The sequence below is a fragment of the Esox lucius genome, chromosome 18 (assembly GCF_011004845.1).
Source record: "Esox lucius isolate fEsoLuc1 chromosome 18, fEsoLuc1.pri, whole genome shotgun sequence".
In the NCBI taxonomy this organism is placed as follows: domain Eukaryota; kingdom Metazoa; phylum Chordata; class Actinopteri; order Esociformes; family Esocidae; genus Esox; species Esox lucius.
The window spans coordinates 3210613-3233700 of NC_047586.1; the positions used below are offsets into that span (position 1 = coordinate 3210613).

General features: G+C 47.1%; 1 protein-coding gene across 1 annotated transcript in view; it reads right to left on the reverse strand.

Moving 5' to 3' along the window:
- pdzrn4 (PDZ domain containing ring finger 4) overlaps window positions 1-13157 on the reverse strand; it is a 43115-nt gene extending 29958 nt beyond the window's left edge. Inside the window, exon 1 of the mRNA XM_013138556.4 lies at window positions 12714-13157. Within this exon, the coding sequence (XP_012994010.2) occupies window positions 12714-12782 (69 nt within the window). The 5' untranslated portion in view covers window positions 12783-13157. The remainder of the gene's footprint in view (window positions 1-12713) is intronic.
- Between the last annotated feature and the right edge of the window lie 9931 nt (window positions 13158-23088).

Genomic DNA, 23088 nt, shown 5'->3' on the forward strand with positions numbered 1-23088 from the left:
AATCACAGTTAGCGGACCGTCGTGGCACACCGGCCCAAACTGGCGTAAGCTTCTGAGACCTTACAGAGCACCCGTGGGGCTTCACAGAGACTGTGTGTGTGTGTGTGTGGTTGTGTGTGTGCGCGTGTGTGTGTGTGTCACTGTGTGTTTCATTGGCCTCTATCAGGATCAGCCACTGGATATGAGCATTGTTCCCCAGGTTATCGTCATTGTCCCCCAGGTTATCGTTTGGGAGTGAAACAGGTTAATTTACTTTGCTAGTTGACAGCTCTGTGTCTGAGTTTGAGCCAATACAGCTGTATGGTGTTGATGGTATGACTGTATGGTGCTGGAAACAGTAGACACCCTCGCTTAAGCCAGGAGAGCATCTGTTTTTTTGTTTTGTATTTTTTCTCAGCCAATTTGTGTTTTTGGGTAGGGTGGGGTGTTGGGGGGAGGGCGTGTTGTCTGTGATTACACAAACTACCAAATTTGGTTGGCAGGCAAAATACTGTCGCGCATTCAGTGTATGAAGGATGAACGCATAATTAGAAAACAAGTCAGAGCTCAAAAACGTTTGCTGCTGTGAAGAAAAAAAACGAGGTGCATAAAATTACATATGAAGGTCTAATTGACCTAATAAGATGCCTTAACTGCCATAATTCTCACCACCTTTTGTCAATTTAATGTGATGCATATGTCTACTGGAAGCGCCGCTTTCATTAACATATTCATAAGTGCCTCCTGCCTATCCAGTAGTTTCCTTGAAAAAGAAGAGGCTTCACACTTCAGCGAGCACCAACGAAGAAAATATGCCTAGAGTGAACGTACGGCGGTTCCTGAAAACAGCAAGGAATGTATGAAAATAATGAATCTGAAAAGGTTTTGAATTGTTACTACGCTCCATTTAGCCCAGCACAGTCAACACATCACATTCATAGTTCTTCCTTTACTACGGATGGATGAGACAATCAGGTTCATCACACGACAGAGCTGGGAATAGCTGTGAAGACACAAACTCACACCAGGTCTCCTTTTTAACAATTTACAGTGAATTGTGTCTCCCTCTACTCATAATAACCCACAATAATGACAGGATAATTTCTTCTACGGTAATCACCAAAGATGCCGTGTCTTCATGTGACACTGTTTCCCAAGGCAGGAAATGGAAATGGGTGTTAATTAATCCGATTTTGTAGGAGTTGATACCGTATATGTTTCGAGTGGGCAATTCAATTCTGACGCTTTAAAATGGAAATTACGAACATCAGATGCCTTTTTTTTTATCCTAGAATTAATTTCCAGCTGTTAAGGAAAATTCTTGCAACAACCGGGTAACCAAATGAGGATGAGGTGCTGGTGAAGGAGTCTTCTGCTGGAGCGCTGAACAGATGGTGGGGTGATATTCTATCCCAGCTTCGTCTATAGAGGCCCTCATATCTCCTACACACAGAATCATAGTCACACACACTCACACACACCTTCACTCACACACGCACAGACAGGCACGCACGCACGCATGCCAGCAGGAAAGCTCTGCCACACACACACACACACACATATAAATACACAAAAACATGACCAGGTGGTAGCAGGGAAACCCAACACCGTCTTTACTGTAACGTCATTTAAGTCGACCAGCGTCAGAGCAGGTGACCAGGCCGAGATACAAGGGGGGGGAGGGGTTTGGGTGACGCACTCACTCACACACACACACACACACACACACACAGGCGTGATGGAACACTGGCACGATGAGGACCATCTAAGTGGAACATCTGTCCCTCTCGACAGACGGGCGCCCTGGTCCTCAAGACATGAGGACGTGTCCAGGAGGGGTGTTATTGGGTTATAGTGGCACAAGGTTAGCGTCAAACTCAATCAGGGACAGACGCCACGGACGGTGTGAGGGGACATTAGTGTCACACAATTAGTGTCTCACACACACACACACACACACACACAGAGAGACACCTGCATGTGAACACACGCCCCCCCCCCCCCACACACACACACACACACACACACACACACACACACACACACATAGACACGTGTGACCCCCCCCTCAGAGGGGTGATGGGCGTCAAGCAGGATAATCTGGCGCTGACAGACAGATTGACAGACGAGGCCACCAGAGGGGAACAGATAGGAGACCAGGAGTCTGGTTGCAGGAAGCAAGGGACCGGACACACGTTTAGGGGGAGGATGAAGATAAGTGTGGGGGGGGGGGGGGGGGGGCTATTCACATCAAGTAAATACTGAACAATGAACACAAAGCACTCCCCTCCAGCCACACCCCCCTCCTCCACAAACCGCTCCACAGATTCCAGGCATATTGGTCCTGATTGGCGCGTCCATGAAAGATCTGCGTGCAGAAACGCGTTGACCTCTGACCATTCTGCACTATGGGCTTTGACAGCGCAGGGGAGAACTTTCACGTCAGACTGGCGCCCCCGTTCACGCCCGGCTCTAACACGCGTGCAACGTCCTAGCGCCGTCCCGCGATCTTGTTTTTACACACAGAGGAGACGAGACAGCAATCAGATCACGCTGGGGGGTTTCACAGTCATCCACACCCGTCTCAAATTATGGGAACTTATCAGAATGTGGACGAGAGCAGGACAAAGGACACATGTCGGTAGCAGGTGTATACAGGGCTTCAGGCTGTCATATCAGAGGGAACCCACTTGGTCTATAGAGGCCTCAAAGGGACTGATAAGGCCTATTCTGTCTGCTTGTGTGGAGTGACATTTTCACACTGCTGTAAATGCTGGCACTGTCATGTTAATGCCGTTCACATTTCCACTGGCTGGCTTTGTTGCTTATGCATTCTGGGTAGCCCGTCTACTTCTCCACTGCTGGACTGGGAGGGAGGGAGGTGGGGAAGGAGGTGAGGGAGGTGGGGAAGAGGCAAGGGACGTGGGGAGGGAGGGAGGCCTGTCAGTTTTCCCCATCTTGGCCTTTCAGCTTGAGCTTATCAGGACAGAAGCATGGGTCTCCGTGACCTGTGGAGCGAAACGACTTGTGCCCTGTCCTGCCATGGCTACACACACACCCCCTCACACGCCTCACTCTCTGTCTCACAAACACACACACCTTCCCACCGCTTGTGTTTCACCGCTTTGTTTTTGCACCTTGTGACAACGTAAGCACTGGAATGAAATGTGTGTTTGTGTGTGTGTGTGTGTGTGTGTGTGTGTATAAGATGATGTGATTGTGCAACAAGACAGAAAGAAAGATATGTGAAAATCCCATTCATTACACCGGGATAACTTTGGTGAATGAAGTAGTTGAAACACCTTGAAACAATTTCCTCAACTCCCTAAAATCAAAACCAAAATAAACCTCTATACTACCAAACTGTCTACAAGGTTGATGTCCTGTATTGATTATGGTTAACATTTAGAAAAAGCAGTAAGAGATCAGGTGAGTTGGTGGTTTGGTCTTGACTGCTCTAGCCCTGGGACTCAATGTGCAACCCTCAGATTTGCACTTTGGGTTTATCCTCAGATTACCATCCACAACTCCCTTACACGAGGTCAGCCAACCCATCTAACTTTAGTGCTCACCTTTGACCCTGGTGGCAGAGGTTTGTAGCCCAACATTCTAGGAACTTGGAGAGATGTGTCGTTTTGACCAGGAACGTCTGTGACCCCAAGGGCTTATGGGTACATGCCATTGTGCATTCAATCTTGTGTGTGTGTGTTTGTTTGTGTTTGTTTGTTTGTGTGTTTGTTTGTGTGTGTGTGTGTGTTTGTTTGTGTGTGTGTGTGTTTGTTTGTGTGTGTGTGTGTTTGTTTGTGTGTGTTTGTGTTTGTTTGTGTGTGTTTGTGTTTGTTTGTTTGGGTGTGTTTGTTTGTGTGTGTGTGGTTTTGTTTGTGTGTGGGTTTTAGGTCTAACTATACTAAAACCTTTTGCCGGTCCCCATGAGGCAAAAGTCTAGTCTAATTTTAGAGTTAAAATTGGGGTCTATTTAAGGTCCAGGTGTTGTTGGTTAAGTTTAGGGTTAAGGCTAGGCATTACATATAGGTAAAGTTTAGGCATAAATGTTTATTGAGGTTAAGGTTAGGGTTAGGTTTAGATTAGGGTGTGTGTGTCTGTCTGTCTGTCTGTCTGCTTGTATGTGTCTGTCTGTCTGTCTGTGTGTGTCTGTATGTATGTATGTGTGTGTGTGTGTGTGTGTGTGTGTGTGTGTGTCTGTCTGTTTGTCTGTATGTGTCTGTCTGTCTGTCTGTGTGTGTCTGTGTGTGTGTGTATGTATGTGTGTGTGTGTGTGTCTGTCTGTCTGTCTGTCTGTCTGTCTGTATGTGTCTGTCTGTGTGTCTGTGTGTGTCTGTGTGGGTGTATGTGTGGGTGTGTGTCTGTCTGTCTGTATGTGTCTGTGTGGGTGTATGTGTGTGTGTGTCTGTGTGGGTGTATGTGTGTGGGTGTGTCTGTCTGTCTGTCTGTCTGGATGTGTCTGTCTGTCTGTGTGTGTCTCTGTGTGTGTGTGTGTGTGGCTACAGAGGACAGGCCTGTGACATCATGTTGCCAGCTGTCACCTGGGGATAAAACACATGGAACTGGCATTGACACCTCTGCATTGTATTATTCATGGAGATGTGTTCCAGACTCCCAGATGCCTCCATTCTATTCCCAAAGGTCAGCATGAATAGCAGATCATATGAGCCTTCATGCTGTGACTGAAGTGTTCATGGTAAATTAGACAAAGCCCCCCTGTTCACAATACCTATGTATTTGTCATTTCACTGAAGTAGGAAAGGATACAAACACATCGAAAGCATTTAATTAACAACCCTCTGCTGACAGAAATGTGAAGGTAATCCACTAATATGGGAGAAATGCATTTTGATTGCTCTTTAACACTGAACTTCTGCAGTACAGATCAAATGCAGCCCCAGGTCTTCCAAAACCTTTACTTAAAATGTAGGCTCACTGTTTCCACAGCAGTAGTTCACAAATCAGTCTGAATTCATTTCATCCATGTGTCATGAGGCCGGGTGTTTTCCCACAGTAGGATATCGTACCAAGGTCTTTTCAGACTTGGCAGTTTGGATAAATTCTCCAATATTTCCCTTTCATCACGAAACACACTGTCTGGGTTTCATGCACTCTGCCACCCAGGTTTCTAATAGCAGCTCTTCAAATCTGGATTAGTCACTTCTCCCACTGTAGACACTAAACGGTGCATTTCAACAAAAGGCCACCTGGTCCGTCCACCCGCTGTAGAAAATTAACCTTGTTTTAACAGTCAGTCAACACACTGGTTTACCTGTTTTGGCTCGGGCCCAGAGGAGGTGTTGCTCAGTGTGGACTGGGCCATATGCATCTCTAAATCATGTGATAATCACATGCCGCGCTCCACTGAGCCGTCCGACCCGGGCCAACAACTGGTAATGATGAAACCGTTCATGGGCAAGACAACGTGCTTGGGGAGAATTGTCAGAGCAGCGAAGGATTCACATGTTCCCAGGAACACCGTGGAACTCCCCATCTGGGGAATAAGTCAGCCCGATAACTAGGGTGACCGACCATATTAACTGAGGCCAAATACCAGTTCAGTGTCAGTATAACCAGTGTAAATAAAAGTTGTTAGGACGTCCCCCAGAATGCCAAGGGGTGATCTCACAGTCCCTGTTCATTGGTTGAGAAATGAATCATTAATACTACACCGCAGAATATTTTATAAACACCAACATGGACCTAGAAACCGAATAACAATTAAAACACCATGAGAACAATAATTTATCAATAATTGATCGAAATGTGTCAATCCTATTACAGCCATAATGGAACTAAATCACAATATTATGAATCTGTGGGGTTATAAACCAGTCACAACGGTGTTAAGAATTTTGTGCGTGTGTGTGTGTGGGTGTGTGTGCATGTGTGAGTGTGTGTGTGAGTGCGTCTGTGTGTGCGGGTGCAGTGTAGTCAATTAAAACCAGCACCATTTTATCCTTCCAAGACCATAATGATGTGTTAACAAGGAGCTCATCAGTTCTTTTGTTTGTTTGTTTGTTTGTTTTGTTTGTGTCTGTGTATGTGTGTGTGTGTGTGTGTTTGTGGAGTCAGGCTTAGTAGACAGATGGACAGACGGAAACCCACATGGGTGTTTTCATGCTTCCATGTTCCTGTCTGTGTTCGTGTATGTGTGTGTGTGTGTGTGTGTGCGTTTGTGTGTTTGTGTGTGTGTGCATGTGTGTGTGCAATTGTGTACTTTTTTCAATTCACTAAGACCCCCAGGCCAAGCTATTGCAAGTCAAGGTGTCCGTCTGTGTCCATACGACATGCACGCACACACGCACGCACACACACACACACACACACACACCCACTCACACTTGGACACAACACAATGAAGGGGCATTCACCAGACACATTGGCGGACAACAACACATTCTGATCGGGGTGTTCGCAGCGTGAAGAGAGTGTTGCAGAGAAATCCTCTACCTTCTGCCTCCCTGCCCTTCTGGCTGAGAGGTATTTCAAAAGAGAGGTGGCGTTCTACTTCTGAAGTGCCCACTGTACCGGGTCTGAACTGCAACGGGTGAGATTAAAAAGGTCACACGAAACACAAACACTCGGGTGAACATGAGTACGAAACGTGTGTACAAACACACACGCAAAACATGCAAACGACACACACCTCTACATCAGATATGAGGCTGGAATGGATGCTTCTCATCTACCGTATTGACACCTTGGCTGTGTCCTAAACAGTACACTATTCCCTATGCAGCGCAGTACTCTGGATCACTCTGCGGTTGTGGTGATGTTGCCTGCCCTTTACCCCCTCTGGTTGGAAGTCATTAAGCTTGGTCCCCACGGCCAATTTGGAAACTGGAACAAAGTTGGATGTTTTTGGCTGACTGAGTGGGAGGAGGTGAATTAGAAAAAAATGTGTGATATTATTACCAGTTGACCTGTGCACGCTCTCGCTTTCAAAAGATGTGCATAATGACCAGCGATATCCAGGGTCTCCATTTGGTTGTGAGATACGACAAGTCTGGAATGCAAAACAATTATATTTTTCTGTAAAGAAAACTAGGTTCTGTAGAGAATCCATGGTGCTGGTGAGAGCCTGGTGATGTCTGTAGTATCCGTGATGCTGGTGAGAGCCTGGTGATGTCTGTATTATTCAAGGTGCTGGTGAGAGCCTGGTGATGTCTGTAGTATCCGTGGTGCTGGTGAGAGCCTGGTGATGTCTGTAGTATCCAAGGTGCTGGTGAGAGCCTGGTGATGTCTGTAGTATCCGTGGTGCTGGTGAGAGCCTGGTGATGTCGGTAGTATTAGTGGTGCTGGTGAGAGCCTGGTGATGTCTGTAGTATTCTTGGTGCTGGTGAGAGCCTGGTGATGTCGGTAGTATTAGTGGTGCTGGTGAGAGCCTGGTGATGTCTGTAGTATTCGTGGTGCTGGTGAGAGCCTGGTGATGTCTGTAGTATCCAAGGTGCTGGTGAGAGCCTGGTGATGTCGGTAGTATTAGTGGTGCTGGTGAGAGCCTGGTGATGTCTGTAGTATTCGTGGTGCTGGTGAGAGCCTGGTGATGTCTGTAGTATCCAAGGTGCTGGTGAGAGCCTGGTGATGTCTGTAGTATTCTTGGTGCTGGTGAGAGCCTGGTGATGTCTGTAGTATTCTTGGTGCTGGTGAGAGCCTGGTGATGTCTGTAGTATTCGTGGTGCTGGTGAGAGCCCGGTGATGTCTGTAGTATTCTTGGTGCTGGTGAGAGCCTGGTGATGTCTGTAGTATTCGTGGTGCTGTTGAGAGCCTGGTGATGTCTGTAGTATTCGTGGTGCTGGTGAGAGCCTGGTGATGTCTGTAGTATTCGTGGTGCTGGTGAGAGCCTGGTGATGTCGGCGCGTGGTGCGTGTTAAGGGTCAGGGGTTCATTCAGAGTGAGGGAGCAGACTGACTTGACTGACATGGCCCAATGAACGCTTTTGTCTCCCCGTCCCAGAGATCACCACAGAGCCACACTGTATTTGTGGGGCCGATCTAGTCGCCATCAAACAACACATTTTCCCCAGCTAGGGCCGGGGACATCTTCTGCAGAGCAGCTCGGACAGGATAATGCAGGGCTAGATGGATGATTACATTGGTTGCTGACAATCTGAGACCTGGAGAGAGCACCACAGAGCCCAGACACAAGAGGGAGTTTATGTGCAGATGGTAGCATACACACATTGCACACACACACCTACACACACACACTATTCTCTCCACTTCCTCTCCCCTTCTCTTCGTCTCTCCTCGTCATCCCATCAGAGAGAGACCGCTGACCGTGATGAGGTAATGGACTAGTCAGGCTGTGTGACCATATGCGAATATCCGACCACAGCATTGCCTTTTCTATTTGGTCCTCTGTGCGCTCCGTAGGTGGTTCGGGGGTTTTGGTGGGCGTCCTCAGACCCGTCTAGCCTCCCATGCTGTCCAACACACCGGGCATGAGGCAGAGCATCTGTCCCTAAAGGTGACGACATTCACACAGCCTGTGTACACCAGGAGCTGTGAAGTCTGGGAGGTCAGTGAGTCAGTCAGTCAGTGAATCAGTCAGTCACAGTCAGTCAGTCAGTCACAGTCAGTCAGTCAGTCACAGTCAGTCACAGTCAGTCACAGTCAGTCAGTCAGTCACAGTCAGTCACAGTCAGTCAGTCAGTGAGTCAGTCAGTCAGTGAATCAGTCAGTCACAGTCAGTCAGTCAGTCACAGTCAGTCAGTCAGTCACAGTCAGTCACAGTCAGTCACAGTCAGTCAGTCAGTCACAGTCAGTCACAGTCAGTCAGTCAGTGAGTCAGTCAGTCAGTGAATCAGTCACCGACAGTCAGTCAGTCACAGTCAGTCAGTCAGTCACAGTCAGTCAGTCAGTCACAGTCAGTCACAGTCAGTGAGTCAGTCAGTCAGTGAATCAGTCACCGACAGTCAGTCAGTCACAGTCAGTCAGTCAGTCACAGTCAGTCACAGTCAGTGAGTCAGTCAGTCAGTGAATCAGTCACCGACAGTCAGTCAGTCACAGTCAGTCAGTCAGTCACAGTCAGTCAGTCAGTCACAGTCAGTCACAGTCAGTCAGTCAGTGAGTCAGTCAGTCAGTGAATCAGTCACCGACAGTCACAGTCAGTCAGTCAGTCACAGTCAGTCAGTCAGTCACAGTCAGTCACAGTCAGTCAGTCAGTGAGTCAGTCAGTCAGTGAATCAGTCACCGACAGTCACAGTCAGTCAGTCAGTCACAGTCAGTCAGTCAATCACAGTGAGTCACAGTCAGTCAATTAGTCAGTCAGTCAGTCACAGTCAGTCAGTCACAGTCAGTCAGTCAATCACAGTCAGTAACAGTCAGTCAATTATTTGTTCACTGATTCAGTGGTTAATCTGGTGTGTTGGGGTGTGTGTGTAGAGAACTTCACCATTTCCATGGCAGGTCCCTTCAGAGTGGGGAACAATCATACTTTGGACACTGGTCTCCCAGGACTAGCTGGGATGGACAAACAGAAATTGAGTCCAAACATTTGAAGGGTGTGAAAGGAATGAATAGGTGGAGGGCGGAGCCTGGAATTATCCAACTGGTAATCTGGTCTACAAGCAGGCCGTTCGCAAGCCTGGGGACAAGGTTAGCCAGTCAGTTATCTCTCCCATCAGCCAGCGGCCTCAGAGCCTGGGGAACAAGTTAGCCAGCCAGTACATTCATGTGACAGTAGTAGATAACAGGATTGCGTAAGTTACTTTGTGAATTTAATCCCTCACAGTTACTAGCTACTCCAAAATTTAAATCAGTACCTTTTGGATTACTGAAACTCAGTAATTTGATTACTTTTGAATTACTCTCCCTGTCAATTAAACCCATATGGTGTGTTGTTAGAGAGCTTGTCACTTATCACTGAACGCACACTTCAAAACAAACTTTATCCTGCACCTCTTTTCCTTGTTGAATTAAATTTGTGACCACAGAAGGCAAAAATCCTTTGTGAATTCGGAAATAATGAGTGAGGTAATTATTTTGATTTTCAAAATAACTTTTAATTGTTTTGTTTTCCTTTATGAACTCAATTATCCTCAACTTGGTGGAGACTCCCATCCACATAGAGACAAAGGAGTAATTACAGAGACGAAAAACAGAGAGGCCGAGCGAGGGAATAGAGATGGAGGCTGGAAGAGTGTGAGATACTGATGTTAGAGAGATGGACCAAAAGAGACAAGTGAAAAAAAGAGACAGTCATCAGTATGAGGAGAGAGAGAGATCAAGAACAATAAGAGAGACATTTAAAGAAAGAATGATGTCAGAGATAATGATGAAGAGTAAGACGCCTATAAAGACGAGGAAAGAAACAGACAGAGAGTGAAAAACAAGCCCTCTCTTTCTTTCACTGCCTAACAGTCACACAAACGGATATTATCTATTTCATTCCCTAGTTACCTCCAACCCCTGTCTCTCTCCAACCCTCCCCCGTCCTCCCCCGTCCTCCCTCCCTCTATTCATCCCCCTGTCTCTCATTCCGTATCTCCTCAGTGGTACTGTAGTTCCTTCGTAGAACAGCTGCACCTGGTTCTTACAGCACCAGGGTTCTGGGTTCTGTAACCCCAGCCGGGGGGGAGGGTCTAAAAATGAATGCACTCACTACTGTAGGTCCCCCCTGACTCGGAGTGTCCGTTATTTCCATAAATCTTGATGTGAACGGATCTTTCGGTCCCGAACCATTCCTCAGGTCGGTAGCAGAACCCTGAACACGGCGGTTCCATTAAATACGTAGCGCAGAAAGGATGGGAGGGTAGAGTCCCTGCCAAACGCCACATATCGATCAGGCTAAATCGGAATCTGTAACCTGACTGCGATACAGATTGAACAGTGCGTTTTGGTTTTCTCTCAGTGAAATGTGTGGTGCTGATGGTCACGGAAGGTGATACTCTGTCTGGGATTACGAGTCTGAGGGCATTACCCGAGGTACCCCGACTGGACAGGCAGACGCAGCCATCGACCCCAGGCACTCAGACACACACACACACACACACACACAACGACACACACACACACAGACACACACACACACACACACAACGACACACAGAGAGAGAGGGAGAACCCTCTTTCTACTCTGCTTTCTTCATTATTACCCAGCAGCCTGAAACAGCAACCAACCATTTTATCCCACATCTCTGAACTTCATCTAACGCTGAACTGAGGGTGAAGAGGGGAAAGGGACTCCACTGTCATCTCTGAGACAGTTACTGTGGAGATGCCCAGATGTGCACAAAAGGACACACGATGCCCCCGGGGCTGCCTGCGTTTGACAAGGCTAATCTTTCTGTTGGCCGACCAGGCTGACAAAGAGACAATTTGGTCCTAATTAAAGCACAGGACCATTTAGAGAAACGGCTTAATGAGCTCGCCAATCATCGCGCCGTGAAAATATTCATTAGCAACAGATTTTAAGAAGTGAGTATAGTCTGGTTTTAGCCCCATGTGCACATTCACTAACGCACGCATACACACACACACACGCGCCCACACACACTCAAACATGAGTCTCTAGCCTCTCTCCAGATTTAATTATCCCTGTGGCAGAAGACAGTTTGTGAGATATAGGTAGATAGGTGGAGCGCAAGTTGGATAGATAGATATAGAGACAGATAGATAGATAGATAGATAGTACATCCTAACCTGGTTATAAGACTGGGTTTAAGCACCTGAGGTCCATGCCTGCGATACTCTCTGTCCACTTGGGGTTTTGTCTCATATGGCCTAGGTTTAGTCAGGCGGCCAAGTTCTAACCACTTTCCTATTAACTAGTACTTTGACCAATGACAGTATATTGTTTCATGTCAGGTTTAAAATCAGAGCTGATCCGATTGGTCAACATCCCAATTAGTAAAATAAATAAGTCTTTAGAGCCGTGCTCGTTTTGCGAAACCCCCGACACCAATGGGAACCACTGAAGAGTTATAAACGGGCCAGATTCTTCCTCAGGTACTGAACCAGGCTTCGGGCTGCTAAACGGTCCTATACACAACCACACTGGACATTCACACTGCGAGTTCCATCATCAACACAATTAATTCAGCCTCATTCACAACCGGGTCTCACACATTCCTCTGTATCACTTCATTGTGAGCGGCCCAGATGGAATATGGAGGCTGTACAAACAATTAAATCTGTTGGTACAAAACAGATTATTCATCAAATGGAAACGGGTGCTGTTCGATCTCACCCACACCAGAGGTGTCTAGCCAGCTGGTTTATAACTGTTGTATAAATGAAGTATAAAACAGCATTGATGACTTGCTGGCACAAGCAAAACAGCAAAATGTTCTGGCACAAACGAAACAGCAACATCTCTGCGCCAAACAAGGCAGGAATATTTCATGTCTTTGATGTACTCAGCATCCTCCCATGGTAACAGCATGCAGGGAAAAGTGGGTGCTTCATGAATCCCCCAGAAGCCCACAGAGGAAAAGCAGCTGAACTTGTTCTGTGGTGGAATAACTAACTCTTCTTCATTTTTTCTACTCTCTCTTTGAAGAGAGTACTGCATATTCTACAGTGTGACTGACTGAATCTGTGCATACAAGAAATGTCAAAATCTCATTTATTACTGTCTTTTGCCTGCCTCTTCTATCTTTCTTTCCTTGCTTCTTTCTCTCCATTTCTCTCTGTCTATCATCTGTCATCTCTCCACACGTGTAACACTCAAATCACGGAGAAACACATCCTCTCGCCACAGCTCCCAGGGAGTCCAGCCTCTCTTACCTGAGCGATCTCATACAGCAGTTTGTAGTGTTCCTCCCGTTTCTGTAATGTGCACAGATTGCAACCCATTCTAGTTGTCTTGGAGACAGCGGACGGCGTGCCGCAGGTCCCCCAGGGCAACGAGGCGACGCACAGGGTCACTGCCTAAAAACACCCGGTCTCCGTTTAGCATCGGGGTATCCTCAGAAAGAGACTCCTCTCTCGCTCTGACACAAGGCAACAGCAGCACACACACACACACACACACACACGACTCCAACGCACTGAAAGGCAGTCCAGGACCAGGCAAGGTCCGGTGTGTGTTGGCAGTTCTGGCAAAAGTGTGTTTGCCTGTGTGTTTGTGGAGCGGTGTCAGCAGCAGGAGAATCAGTGAGCTCCTCTCTCCCCTTCTCTTTATCTCACACCCGACTCCCTCGCTCCCCGCTCTCGCTCGCTCGCTCCCTCCCTCTGCCACTACAAGCACACAGCCTCACGCACGCTGGCTTGGTGGAGACACACCCCTTCCCTCTGTCAGGCTGGCTGCACAATGACGACGTCCACCCCGGCTCATGAATAGTCATGGAGCTCATTGGCTGCTCCATCAGGGGAGGAGCTACAGGACGGATGGGAGCTCATTCTCATAACCCTGATACTATACAGAGATCTCTTGTACTGAAGCAATTGTCTTTGTGTGTGTGTGTGTGTGTGTGTGTGTGTGTGTGTGTGTGTACCTACATGTAAACAAAGCCATGACAGTCCTGGACTCCACAATCCTTTATGTGACATTCAATCTATACGGTTAAACAATTACACTGTCACAGAAACATAGTGTATTGACATCCAGATTTCGGACACAGATCAATCTCATTCTAATTCAGGCAGAAAGTCCTTTCACACTGAGTGCTAGAAAAGGCATTTAGTGTGAAGTAAAATAGATTTATGTTGGGCCGGTGACTGTAACTGAACAGATCCTCTCAGACAACTAAGACAAGGGCACCCTGATTGACACAGGAAGCGAAACAGACGGAGAATATTGATTGGATCAAATTAACTTCCACTCCAACTACCCTTGCACTGCAGGAGAGAGGGGAGAGAGAGGGAGACAGAGGGGAGACAGAGGGGAGACAGAGGGGAGAGAGAAGGGAGGCAGAGGGGAGACAGAGGGGAGACAGAGGGGAGAGAGAGGAGAGAGAGGAGAGAGAGAGGAGAGAGAAGGGAGGCAGAGGGGAGACAGAGGGGAGACAGAGGGGAGAGAGAGGGGAGACAGAGGGGAGACAGAGGGGAGAGAGAGGGGAGAGAGAGGAGAGAGAGAGGAGAGAGAAGGGAGGCAGAGGGGAGACAGAGGGGAGACAGAGGGGAGAGAGAGGGGAGAGAGAGGGGAGAGAAGGGAGGCAGAGGGGAGACAGAGGGGAGACAGAGGGGAGAGAGAGGGGAGACAGAGGGGAGACAGAGGGGAGAGAGAGGGGAGAGAGAGGAGAGAGAGAGGAGAGAGAAGGGAGGCAGAGGGGAGACAGAGGGGAGACAGAGGGGAGAGAGAGAGGGGAGAGAGAGGGGAGAGAAGGGAGGCAGAGGGGAGACAGAGGGGAGACAGAGGGGAGAGAGAGGGGAGATGAGAGATTGAAAGAGAAGGGATGAGAGAAAGTAAGCGCAAGGGGTGCAAGATAGACGAGAGTGGGGGGAGGGGAATAGAGAGAAAGAGAGGAACAGGAAGAAAAGAGAGAGAGACGGAGAACAAGATAGTAAGAGAGAGAGAAAGACAGAGAAGAGGGAGCGACTGTTCATTCTGGAGACTGAACATCTGTTTCACAGCACCTTCAGACAGGCGCCATCACATCCAAAGACCTCCGCGTGACTTCTAAAAACACCCCCCCACCATGCCCGTCCCCACCCTGCCTGTCCCCACTCGTCCTGTCCCCACCTGTCCCGTCCCCACCCTGCCCGTCCCCTGTCCCCCAGGGGGAAACTCATTCAAGGGTGTCAGTGCAGCTCACAGCCCCCCCATGCAGACAACACTTAGCCTGGTGTCCCCATCCGGGAGGTCAACCAAGCACCGACCCTCAAACAGACGCCTGTCTCCAATTTGAAGGTGACTCTCCCCTGGTGACATCACTCGCTAACCCACAGGAGATTCCCCGTGGCTTTCTTTTGGTCCGCGTCGATAGGCTTAATCTGTTGGTCTCCAGGGTCCACGTCTCCCAGTGTGGTCTATCTGAATAGGACTGAATGGGACACTCATGGGGGGGGGGGGGGTAGATGCCTGGCCGAGAGGTCCTGATAACAAGGATAAAGCTTTTTGTTCTGATCCGATGGAATCAGAGGAAGCACCTGGACAGCTGGACCTGTATTTGTGAGGAGACAGGATGTGCTGGTTTCAAGTTTGGATCTGCTGTGGTGACGCGTATATCTCGCGCTCTCATTTCTTTTAAATTTGCTTTATTTGCCCAAAGAAAATGGTTTTCTGTTTGGAAGGAAACCAAGTTAACCAGAAATAGCAACCTCTAGGACACCAAAGGAAACGCATCAGATTTTTCATAAAGCAGTTCTGTACGTGAAATAGTAAAGAGAACCAAAATACAACGGTTGGCAAGAAGAGAGATTTCAAAGGAAACCATCTTAACTTTAATAACAAAAGGCCGATGCTCCAGAGTGGAATTTAAAGCCAGCCAATCAGAAGCCCAGTAGTTTAAAACCCCCTAGTAACACTTGACTACTGACACATAGAGTACAACTAATCATCCAATGGCGATCAGGCGTCCGTCCTAGAGTCATTAGATCACTCTGAAGAATACCAAACACCTGCTGCTCTTGAACACGTCACCAGTGAAAGGTTTCTCTCTGTCGATCTCTCACTCGGCCACATCTTTCTGGGTCTCTTACTCTCTCCCTTTCTTTCTCTCCCTTTCTCTCTCTCTCTCTCAAGGTGCCTTGAAGGTCAACGCTGTCCGACACTTGGACTCAGTGGAAGAGACTCATCTCTCTTTCGTATGAACATGTTCCACAGAGGCCAAACCCAGAGGGGTCCCAGAGAGGTCCCAGATGTGTCTCAGAGGGGTTCCAGAGGGGACCCATAGAGGTCCCAGAGTGGTCCAAGTGAGATCCCAGAGGTGTCCCAGAGGGGTCCAAGAGTGGTCCAAGAGGGATCCCAGAGGTGTCCCAGAGGGATCCCAGAGAGGTCCAAGAGGGATCCCAGAGAGGTCCCAGAGGAGTCCCTCTTTAGGGCAGTACATTTGCAACCTGCCTGTCTTTCTGAGAGTTTCGGTGCTGCAGTGTGTTGTGTGTTGTGTTGTGCGGTGTGTTGTGCGGTCATCACGTCGAACAGCTTCTGCGGCTGTCATAACTATGGTAACGGTACCTCTGTTTGTGATCTCTGGGACGTGTGCAACGAATCAGACAGCTGGGCGTCTCAAAGCCAGTGACATCAGAGCGGCTGGAGGCTATCATCATGCACACACACACACACACACAAGCATGCACGCCCACCGGCAATAAACGCACACACACACAGACACACACACCTCTCAGTGACTGTGTTTGGTACATAATTTATCAGTATTGAATGATTCATCTGAGTATAAACATGGTTAGAGATTTTTAATAGTGTCGAGGGAAGCCTGGGAGATACACTGACACTCAGAATGCTGCCTCTTCATTTCTCAACTCTGCTAATTACATTGTATTAATCCTTTCTTTTGAAATTACACTGTAGCCTGACAAATCATTGTTCTGTAATTGCAGTGCAAGGCCACATTCGGTATCAATGGCCCGCTATCTCTCAACTTCAACGTGTCTCTCAATTAAATCGTCTGTTATCGAAACAAAGGGACCGGACGTGTTCAGGAGCCTTTTTACAGATTTAATTATGAAATTACAAAGCTGAGTTCTGCACAGACCCGAATGACGGAGGAAGCCAAAATGAACTCCGTTCAAGGTGACATTTACGGCTTCTCTGTGCCAGAATGAAAGGAGCGCGGAGTCGAAACTCATTCACTCGGGGAGCGGTTGTCGAAACCCAGCGCGCTGGTTAATCCGTGTTAATGACCGGTCAGACGTTTTGAGGCCAAGTGAGCGAGGGAATGAAAGAGGAGAGGGAAACATGGAGAGGACAGAATAGGGATAGAAGGTTGGATAGAGAAGAACAGAGGGCAGGAGAGGGAGCGAGGGAGGTAGGGAGAGAGGGGGAGAGAGGGGGAGAGAGGGAGGGAGAGAGGGAGGGAGGGAGAGAAACTTGCACACCCCGGCATGGGAGCCACCCGTAATTCTCTGGCCGGTTGGCGACAGTCAAAGCAGAGCTGACCACTGCAGTGTTTAGGTCTTAGTGTGTCTGTGTGTGTGTGTGTGTGTCTGGGTGTGTTCATGGCTTTAGTGTGGCTTTAGTTTACCACCTGGGAGCTGGAATAGCGAGGCCGGCCCACCACGGGTCCATAAATCCACCTCCTGGCCGTCACTCAGACGGTAGACCTCTGCTGAGGGACGTCCAGAGAGGGTTGGGTCCTGGAGACCATCCACACATCAGAGGAAATCACTTTACATTTTACAGCAAAAACCTGTCGCAATCAATCACGTGATGAAAGTAAGTTGAAAACAGCCAGAAGAAAATATCAAACGGCGAAAAACCTGCAATGACAAGTAACCCCTAACGACTAAACCCAAAGCAAACCCCAGTTGTAATAATAACTCAAATCATAGCTTTCCCCCTAATCCAAACCCATTATCCAAGAATTTATCTGTAGTAAAAACCAAGATCACACACACACACAAACACACACAAGGAAGAACCAGAACTGTGAATCAACATGAAAGTAAAATGTGGGAGGTTGGTGGGATTTCTGAGTTCAACAACACATTAGAGTATCAACACCAGACTGAGGAACCTGAGTCAGAAACAATTAAACTTAAGAGCCACTGTAAGAAAGACACAAGCTCATCTGCCCTGCATCTGAGTTCAAGTTTCAGACGAGGTGTGTGTGTGTGTGTGTCACAGGGCTGTCTGCTGCACAGTCCGAGGGACAACATGCATCACACGCTCTCACGCGCACTCCGACCCCCGACCCCCGACACACACTCCAGCTGGACCCTGACCCTGTCCCTGATGGGTAAACCCAATACTGCTGCTCCAGTAGAGCTGAGGATGGGGTCCATCCCCTCCCCTGCTGCTGTGGAAATACCACTGACAGGCCTCTTAAACCTCCAGCAGCGTCAGTCATGAGCAACTGTCCAGCCAGAGGAGAGGACGCCTAATGGCTCTGGGTCCCCAAACGGTACCACGCCAGAGGGCTTATGTTTTAACCCCTCTGTTTCCCTGTTTCAACCCCTCTGTTTCCCTGTTTCAACCCCTCTGTTTTAACCCCTCTGTTTCCCTGTTTCAACCCCTTTGTTTCCCTGTTTCAACCCCTCTGTTTTAACCCCTCTGTTTCCCTGTTTCAACCCCTCTGTTTTAACCCCTCTGTTTCCCTGTTTCAACCCCTCTGTTTTAACCCCTCTGTTTCCCTGTTTTAACCTCTCTGTTTCCCTGTTTCAACCCCTCTGTTTCTGTCTGTTTCAACCCCTCTGTTTCCCTGTTTCAACCCCTCTGTTTCCCTGTTTCAACCCCTCTGTTTTAACCCCTCTGTTTCCCTGTTTCAACCCCTCTGTTTCCCTGTTTCAACCCCTCTGTTTCCCTGTTTTAACCCCTCTGTTTCCCTGTTTCAACCCCTCTGTTTCTGTCTGTTTCAACCCCTCTGTTTCCCTGTTTCAACCCCTCTGTTTCCCTGTTTCAACCCCTCTGTTTCCCTGTTTCAACCCCTCTGTTTCCCTGTTTCAACCCCTCTGTTTCCTTGTTTCAACCCCTCTGTTTTAACCCCTCTGTTTCCCTGTTTCAACCCCTCTGTTTTAACCCCTCTGTTTCCCTGTTTCAACCCCTCTGTTTCCCTGTTTCAACCCCTCTGTTTCCCTGTTTCAACCCCTCTGTTTCTGTCTGTTTCAACCCCTCTGTTTCCTTGTTTCAACCCCTCTGTTTTCTTGTTAGTCTGTTTTATACACCCGTTTCTGTGTCTGCTTGTTTGAACACCTCTCACTGATTCTCCATCTTTTTCCTTGTTTCCTTATTTTCAGTTGGGTCTGGCCTGTATTTGTTGCTCTGCACACCTCCCCCTCCGCCCCTCTGCCCTGTCCATTCTCCACTGTTTATCTAGCAGGTGTCCGGTAGCTCTCTCCCAGCTGGTTATGATCTCCTGTTGTTGCTGGTTCTGTTTAGTAGCCCTGACACTGAGTGTGCATCTGTGTGTGTGTGTGTGTGTGTGTGTGTGTGTGTGTGTGTGTGTCTGTGTGTGTCTGTGCAGACTAGGGAAGGCCACACCAAGCCGGCGGTTATTGCAAAGCTTTTCAAATCTCTCTTCTGGGAAGCCAAGACGTTCCACATCTTAGCTGTAGCCCTGAAGTAGCACAGTAGATTCTCTAATCAAGAGCTTGAGGATTAGTAGACAAGTTGGATCAGGTGTGTTACCTCAGGAGCGGTTCAGATACCCGGACCGGCTTGGGGTCCCTGAGGAGAGGTTTGAGATACTGCATGAAGTATTTACAATAGCTCAGCGGTTTCCATCTCCGGTCCTCCAGTACCGCCAGTAGCACACATTTTGGTTTATCCCTGGACAAGCACACCCAATTGAAGTCAGTGAGGGCCTGATAATTAGCTGACAAGTTGTATCAGCTGGGCTTGGCCAGGGCTACAAGGAAAATGTGGACTCTTGGGGCTACTGGAGGACTGAAGTTGGGAACCATTGCTGCAGCTTATATTACTGCTCTATTACCGAGCAAACATCATATAACAGGCTATAACAGCTTATATCCGCCTGTATTATAACAGCCTACAGCATCTTACACAATTATATAACAGCTTATACCAGCTATGAAAGCTTAAAACAACCTGGAACAGCAAATAACAGCTTGAATATTATCACTTAAATGTTCTAATAACAGCTAGTAACAGCCAATTTAAGTGTTAAACAGCTGATAAGAGCTTATAAACACAATACAATATAATTTATATGACAATAATACTAAATACTAGATTTTTTTAACATCTTGTATCTGCTTCTCATAACAGCCTTCAGCAGCTTATAACAGAGAGGCAATACACATGGACAAACAGGCAAACGTCTCACCATTTCTTTCTTTCGATGTCTGTCAGTTCAGACTAATGGCAATGAGGCAGTAATAATTACAATTACAAAAGGGATGGTATTGTGGGAATGTTCTTTGGTCTGCCTCTCCTGGAATTTCTTCTTTCACTTTTTGTCTCGCTCATTCAGCTTCAGCCTCATGAAAAGGTTCTTTCTTGTTCTCCTTGTTTACATTTTTCTTCCCCTTAACGTACTCCAGACGTTGTTAATCGCCTCATTCGATCTCTATCAACACAGCTGTCGGGTTAAAAGGCATCCACTGGTGTGTGAATGTGCCCTAATCCGAGCCCACCCCCCCCCAGAAGAATTGGAGTGGGTGTTGGTGGGGAGGCAGGATTTGTCACCTCCCACAGGGCCCAGCGGCAGGCCGAGGGAAGTGGCATGAAGCCTCACTGCTGGGGCTCCGCGCAGGCCGCTCCCACTTAACCCCGTGAACCGATTGGTTAATAACCCGCTCCTGTCTGATGTGTGCGAAGGGTGTCTGTATCTGCCATTGTCTCATGGAGTCGCCTGTTTTCGTGCTGCGTCAGAGCCGTGGTTCGAACCTCCTGTGCTGTGTCAGAGCCGTGGTTCGTACCTCCTGCGCTGCGTCAGAGCCGTGGTTCGTACCTATGTTAAATAAAGGTAAAATAAATTAAAAATATATATATTCTCCTGTTATAGCAAGAGGGCTGAAATTGAGACACAACATCTGTACCCCCAGGACAGACAGAGCGGCGGACTCAGCAGGTGAACGGGCCTGAATGGTCGGTCCGACTAACCAGAGGAGACAGCCGGCACAGTGAGAACCTCGGCACCATCGATCGAATCACGAGTCTCCGTCTGACCGGCCAGGCAGGAAGCTGTCATCAATACAGCCAACGAAGAACAAAGCTGGGCCTCAAAACCCAGGACAAACAGATCTATGGTCCAGTCAGTAGGTCAGACCACAGCAGGTTATTAGGTCACTGCTGGTCCCCCTGTCTACGTTTGCCTGAACGACCAATAAAAACTTTACTGTTCCCACAATGACCGTCATGCATTATGGGGACACAGCTTAACAAAGGCCAGATGACCTATTCCATTTCACTGCCGAACCAAATTAGCTTCTGCTATTACAGGCAATATGGGGCCACAGATGGTTGGATGAGAATGACGGGTGTAGTCGCCTCTGGTTCAATCACTCCCGATCTCCTGACCAATAAACACAGAGAGATTGATAGATGATAGAAAATGGATTAGATGGGACAGATAAACACCTAGACCGACAAACAGTCAGACAGTGGAAAGGCAGACAGACACCTAGACTGATAGACAGTCAGACAGTGGAAAGGCAGACAGACACCTTGACAAATAGACAGTCAGACAGTAGAAAGGCAGACAGGCACCTAGACAGATAGACAGTCAGACAGTGGAATGGCAGACAGATCGTTGGCTGGTTTTCAGACAGGTGCTCGAAGCACATGAAAGCACAATACTTATAGTGTGAGTTCTCATGTAGCTCATGAAACAATGAGGTGATATGCTGAGATTGAAGTGAGAAAAAGTTTTCCTGAACAAACTCACTCACACCTAGCCAAGGTGAACTGTTATCTTCTCCAATATCTCCGCCCTCTATAATGAACCAGAATAGTTAATTATATTATCAGTGTGTGTGTGTGTGTGTGTGTGTGTTGGTGTGTTTATAATAGGTAATCATAATTCTATGTCCTCCATACCATGTTTGTCAGCTCTCCTTGAGCCCTGAGATGAGATATAAAAACCTCTCCTTTACTAACCCAGAGGAGGGAGGCAGGGTCTTCATTCCAAATGGACCCCTAATTCCAGTATATCGCATAACTTTGTTTGGAAACTAGTCCACTATATGGCAGCACAATATGAAAGAGGATGCTGTTTGTGATTCAGACACGCAGTTTCTATTTTCTCCCCACAGAACCAAGGACATCCTCTTCTCCCTTGCTTTCACTCTCACTTCTTCATTTCTTCCTAGCTTTAAAGGGATTAGGGTGTCTCAGAAGCAAGATAATACCCCACGGAGGGGATCGCACTGTAATTGTATTTTCTCAACGAACAGGTAATGGAAATAGGTGAAAGGTGTTTGTGGCTAAAGCAAATAAAACGAAATAAAATAGTAGCTAAAAAAAACTCTGAACATTTACAACTGTTAGCGTTTTACTCAGGATAAGGCTTCTATTTGCAAGTTGTAATTCAATATGGAATTGATGTAATTGACTTAAAACTCATTTGATTTGGAATCTCCGTGTAAGTGATGGTCCAGCCAGAACATCTTTGGATTCATTTGAATCATGGGACTACAGTCATTTGTTGTTCTTCTGAGATCAAACTAATACAGCATATAACGAACTAAACAGGGCTTCTAGTCAGCTATCAGGTCCTGTTGACATTATTAGTTATATTATCTGGAACAGATAATATTGATAGGGCAAGGCACTTCACTTTCTCATTTCAAGTATTTATACAGAATTACGTAAACATATTATGCAAATGTTATTTAAATTGAACTGTTGTCACAGCAATTACTATAGTCTGAGTAGGCCCAGAATGATTAAAAGCTCAGTTCACGTGATTGGATTTTCTGATACATAAAAGTGTGATATAAAACAAACTGTAATGAGCATTCCTTGTCAGATCTACATAGAATATTATCTTCAATAATGTAAGCATTAAAAAAAATCTGAATATTGACTGAAGAAAATAAAGTTAAGAGGGTTCTCGTTTGCTGACAAGCCACAGGAGGATTTCATTAATAAAAGCATCATAACTGACATGTCTGACATCATAAATCACTTGAAGTGTTTGCCTCTTTGTCTTGAAACACACTGCCGTCACCCAGGTAAAGCAGTTTAGCATGAGGGCAACAAAACATATTTCCCTCTCCCAATTAATCCACTGCATAGAACTTTGGGAAGAATTAAGTTAACTACGTGAAAAACTAACGACAAATATATATTATGTTGATTGACAAACAAGTAGTATACATATTTTTCCCACCATCAAATCTATTTTTAATTAAAACTGTTTCAACAGAACAAGTGAAAACCAAACTGAAAACCAAATCATTGTGAAAATCAAAAATAGCTAGTAGACGGTCATTGTTTTCGTTAAATGTCCGGTATAGCTATTAGCTAGCCATCTACAGTAATCGGTTTCTATCAAAATGCGTTAAATACATTAAATTATTTATATGCAAATTTTGTTCCATACACTAGGCTTCAGAATAGCACAGAAACCAAGCATTG